Source organism: Sinocyclocheilus rhinocerous, unplaced genomic scaffold (genome assembly GCF_001515625.1).
Source record: "Sinocyclocheilus rhinocerous isolate Xijiao unplaced genomic scaffold, SAMN03320098_v1.1 scaffold2773, whole genome shotgun sequence".
Taxonomy (NCBI): domain Eukaryota; kingdom Metazoa; phylum Chordata; class Actinopteri; order Cypriniformes; family Cyprinidae; genus Sinocyclocheilus; species Sinocyclocheilus rhinocerous.
Genome location: NW_015663019.1, coordinates 486,730 through 490,504, shown reverse-complemented (window position 1 = coordinate 490,504; position 3,775 = coordinate 486,730). Strand labels below are relative to the sequence as shown.

Genomic DNA, 3,775 nt, shown 5'->3' with positions numbered 1-3,775 from the left:
ATATATAGCTCATATTTGATCAAACCATCATATTCATCATATTTAGGAATTAAATAATAAATTAAACAAGGTCAATTTTGACGTCAAATGTTTGCATATTTTGTTTGTTTGTTTTTTCAGGCAAATTCAGAACCAGTTTGTTCACAATAAACCAGGATTTAAATAATAAACGAAATAAGGTCAATTTTGATGTCAAATTGACTAAATAACTATAATAATTGTTTTTATTTGTAATTTATGTTTTTCTTATTTATTAGTTTATTTATTTATTTATTTATCCAGTGCGGAGCAGTTATTGCATATTTTGTTTGCCTGTTTTTTCAGGCAAATTCTGAACAATTTGTTCACAGTAAACCAGGATTTAGATAATTATTTCATTTTCATTTTTCATTTTAAATAATAATTTAAATAATAATATTAAAAAGATCCATTTAAGTCTATTTAAGGCCAGTACACATTATAACACAGAAGCTAGTCACACCAGCTAACTACATAGCTGGAGGCTTTACTAGTCGCATAAAGTGTGCAATAATAATAATGAATAATTTCAACAACTCTACAGAAAACTAAAGCTGTGAGTCTGTACAAGTGTGCAGGTTGATGAGCTTCTGTCTTGTTATTAATGATGAAAACAAAGTATTGTCATAAAAACATCTTTAGTTTCTGTTCTTTAACTTTCTCCCCTTCATTTTTGTGCTAAATGATAAGGCTAAATAATGTATATGTTCATAAGGTCCTATTATGTAATGAGGCAGAGATAGCTGCCTCCTGCTGGGGCCCATAACTCCAAAAGAGAGAAGCTTTAATAATGCACACAGCAGTCTGGCCTGTGCTCTGATAATGAAGCAGAGACCGATCACTCTCATTAACTTCTCTTCTCCGCTATTCTCAGTGTCAAATGTTTCTTGTAAATGTTATTGTGATGTTTAAGAGCGTTACACTCACCCCACACACTCAGCTACATGTCTCATGGAGTCCTGAGAGACGAAGACGTGACATGCAAACCTGTTCAGCATCGGGTGCTTGGTGATGAAACCAAAATAACTACAGAGAGACACACAGAGAGAGGGACAAGTCTTATTTTGGCCTGCAAAATCTTCCAAAACTGATCAAATGCATGAAGACTTGTTTTGGCGTTTACTAAAAAAATAGAAAGTGGTAATGTATGTGTGTGTGTTTACCAGTTGTTTTTAGGATGACATCCACAAAAGGAGATGTTTTTCATTTGGAAGAAGTGACTACATCTGTCAAACTATAAAAAGAAATGAGAAGAGGAATTATAATAAATATCAAAATCCAGGCAAAATGCTGAAATTTAGATAGTCTCACAATGTATGCTCCGGGTGTGTGTTCACAGTGTGTGTGTGTGTTCACTACTCACTGCTGTGTGTGTGCACTTGGATGGGTTAAATGCAGAGCACAAATTCTGAGTATGGGACACCACACTTGGCCACATGTCACTCACTCACTTACTCACTCACTCACTTTAATTGATTTTAATTTACTTTCTCTATGAATTGAGGAGATTTTTAATTGGCGAGCACTTTTTGATTATTTTTTATCGGATTTATAATCAAGCCTTAGAACTGTGAAGGCCCTATTCATTTCTCCTCATTGTTCATTTATTTACATTTATTTTAAAAACACAAAGGCTTCTACTTTGAACCTGAATAATGTTAATTTTTTTTTAACGCCGTTAATGTTTAATTTTTTAACACTTCTACTTTAGTCATTTTATCAAGTGCATTCAGTCCTCTAGATCAGGGATTTTATATTTAACTCAATGTAATGATGAAGAGTTTGGTTTTATTATATTTTGAAGACAGAGCGCATTTACATGAGAACGAGCAGTTGTTAAAACAGCTCTCATTGTCGTCATGTATTATACTTCTCCAATCAATTTTACTAATAAGCAAATTACGGCCTTAGCTCAGATGTTACCAGTGTACAGTGTAAAATCTCCAAACCTGGCTAGCCAGTATAACAGTATTAAACCCAGGATTGCATGAACCCAAGGTTAAATATGACCTTGTGTTAACAGCGTTAGAGAGCCTGAGTCAGTCTTGAGTGTTGGAGCTGTGATGAATGATTAGCTCTCATACGCTGTGAGTCAGGTGCTTCTGAGCTGCTGTAATGGAGGTGCTGTGGAAGGAAGGAAGGAAGGAAGGAGTCAGTGTTTTTCAGCTCTGCTGACAGAGACATTCAGCACGGCTCTCTCTGCATTGCTTTACTCTCGGCTCGCCCAACTGTCATTGTCTTGTGTGTTTGTCCCGTACCTGAGTGAATCTGACCCTCTTCTGTTTTCACAGGCCCTGCCTGAAGATGAACGTCCTCAAAGACAACAAAGACTTGGCCTGTTTCTACACAACCAAACACTCCTGGAGGGGGAAGTAAGTGCCTCATTCCTCTCTGTTACTATGAGATGCTTCATTCAGACGGACCTCATGTTCCAGATCTCAGGCTTGAGTGAGATTTACCACTGTCAAGATCAAGCTTTTTTTATTGTCCGGCATTTTGCATCATTTTACTGCTCTTAAATCCTATCAGTGATCAATCCTGTTCCCTCAAAGCACATCACATATAGCCTCAGACTCGAGGGCCGCTCACAGACTCTCACTTCTCTCTTTACAAACACTAACTTTCACTTATGCCGTTCCAAACCTGTATAACTTACTGTCTTCTGTGGAACATGAAAGTAGTTATTTAGAAGGATGCTCACACTGCTCTCTTACATACAAATATGGCACATCAACATGTTACACACAGTTTGATGTCATGTCTATCTTGTATGTGTTGAAATTGATCACAGTGTGCAATGTCAGTGAAGAAAAATGACAATTTTGGTTCATTCCTCAAGAAGCTATCGCTCTACTTTTTTGAAGTAAGAGCGTGAGTTCTTTGGTTCAGTTGTTAAGGTGCTTTTTAAGCTTGATGGCACCCATTCACTTTCATTGTAATATTTTGCCTCTTGTCTCCTTTTTGTTCCTAGCAGAATTTTATTTTGACAGAGTGAATGGTTGCAGTTTCCAGACATGTTTTTCCCTATGAAATTAGTATTGGGAATTGAGAATCTGTCATCGTATCTCTGTCCCAGTCAGTGTTAAAGCAGGTGCAGACGAGCCATTCTGCACATTAAAAACAGAAGCAGATTAGAAAGAACAAACAGGCCATGTCTGCTCTCCACCAAGGCCATTGAGATCATCATTTCGTCTGAGAAATACCCACGGTTAGGATGAATGCCTGGAAAAACACTTGGATGCAATCCAGAGCAGAGTCAAAGACACAGAAAGGGAAAAGTGTAGCCCAAGAACATGCCAAACTCCCAATGAACAGCAAATCATGCCATGACTGTATGATGCATGTATGATGTGTGGAGGTCGAGCTGAATGAGAATCCACAGGTAATAACTCCAGATGCAGTAATTAATTACCCATGATCTCGTTAAGCCGTCGCTCTCTTGTGTGTCTCACTCTTTAACTCATAATCATTAGCTGTGCTTATAGGATGTGATGGGCAAGAAGAAGATGTAAATGTTAGGGTTATAATTGTGTCCTTGTTTCATTCAGACTTCTCAATGTCTTGGTTGTTTTTGCAGTGTTTGTGAGGAAACTGGTCTGTATTTTCTCTTAATCATGTGACAGCAGCAGCCACTAAGAGTTTATTAGATTTACTAGAAAGCTTCTCGCTGATGTGTACAAAGACTGAACACACACACTCACACACACTCACACTCACGCACACACACACTCACTCGCACACGCACACAAACTCACTC

The 3,775-nt window shown here is 37.6% G+C and overlaps 1 protein-coding gene across 1 annotated transcript in view; it reads left to right on the top strand.

Annotated features, from left to right (window-relative positions):
- The first annotated feature begins 1,862 nt into the window (after positions 1-1,862).
- dnajc13 (DnaJ heat shock protein family (Hsp40) member C13) overlaps positions 1,863-3,775 on the top strand; it is a 38,087-nt gene continuing 36,174 nt past the window's right edge. The window contains exon 1 of the mRNA XM_016539024.1: positions 1,863-2,390. Within this exon, the coding sequence (XP_016394510.1) occupies positions 2,323-2,390 (68 nt within the window). The 5' untranslated portion in view covers positions 1,863-2,322. The remainder of the gene's footprint in view (positions 2,391-3,775) is intronic.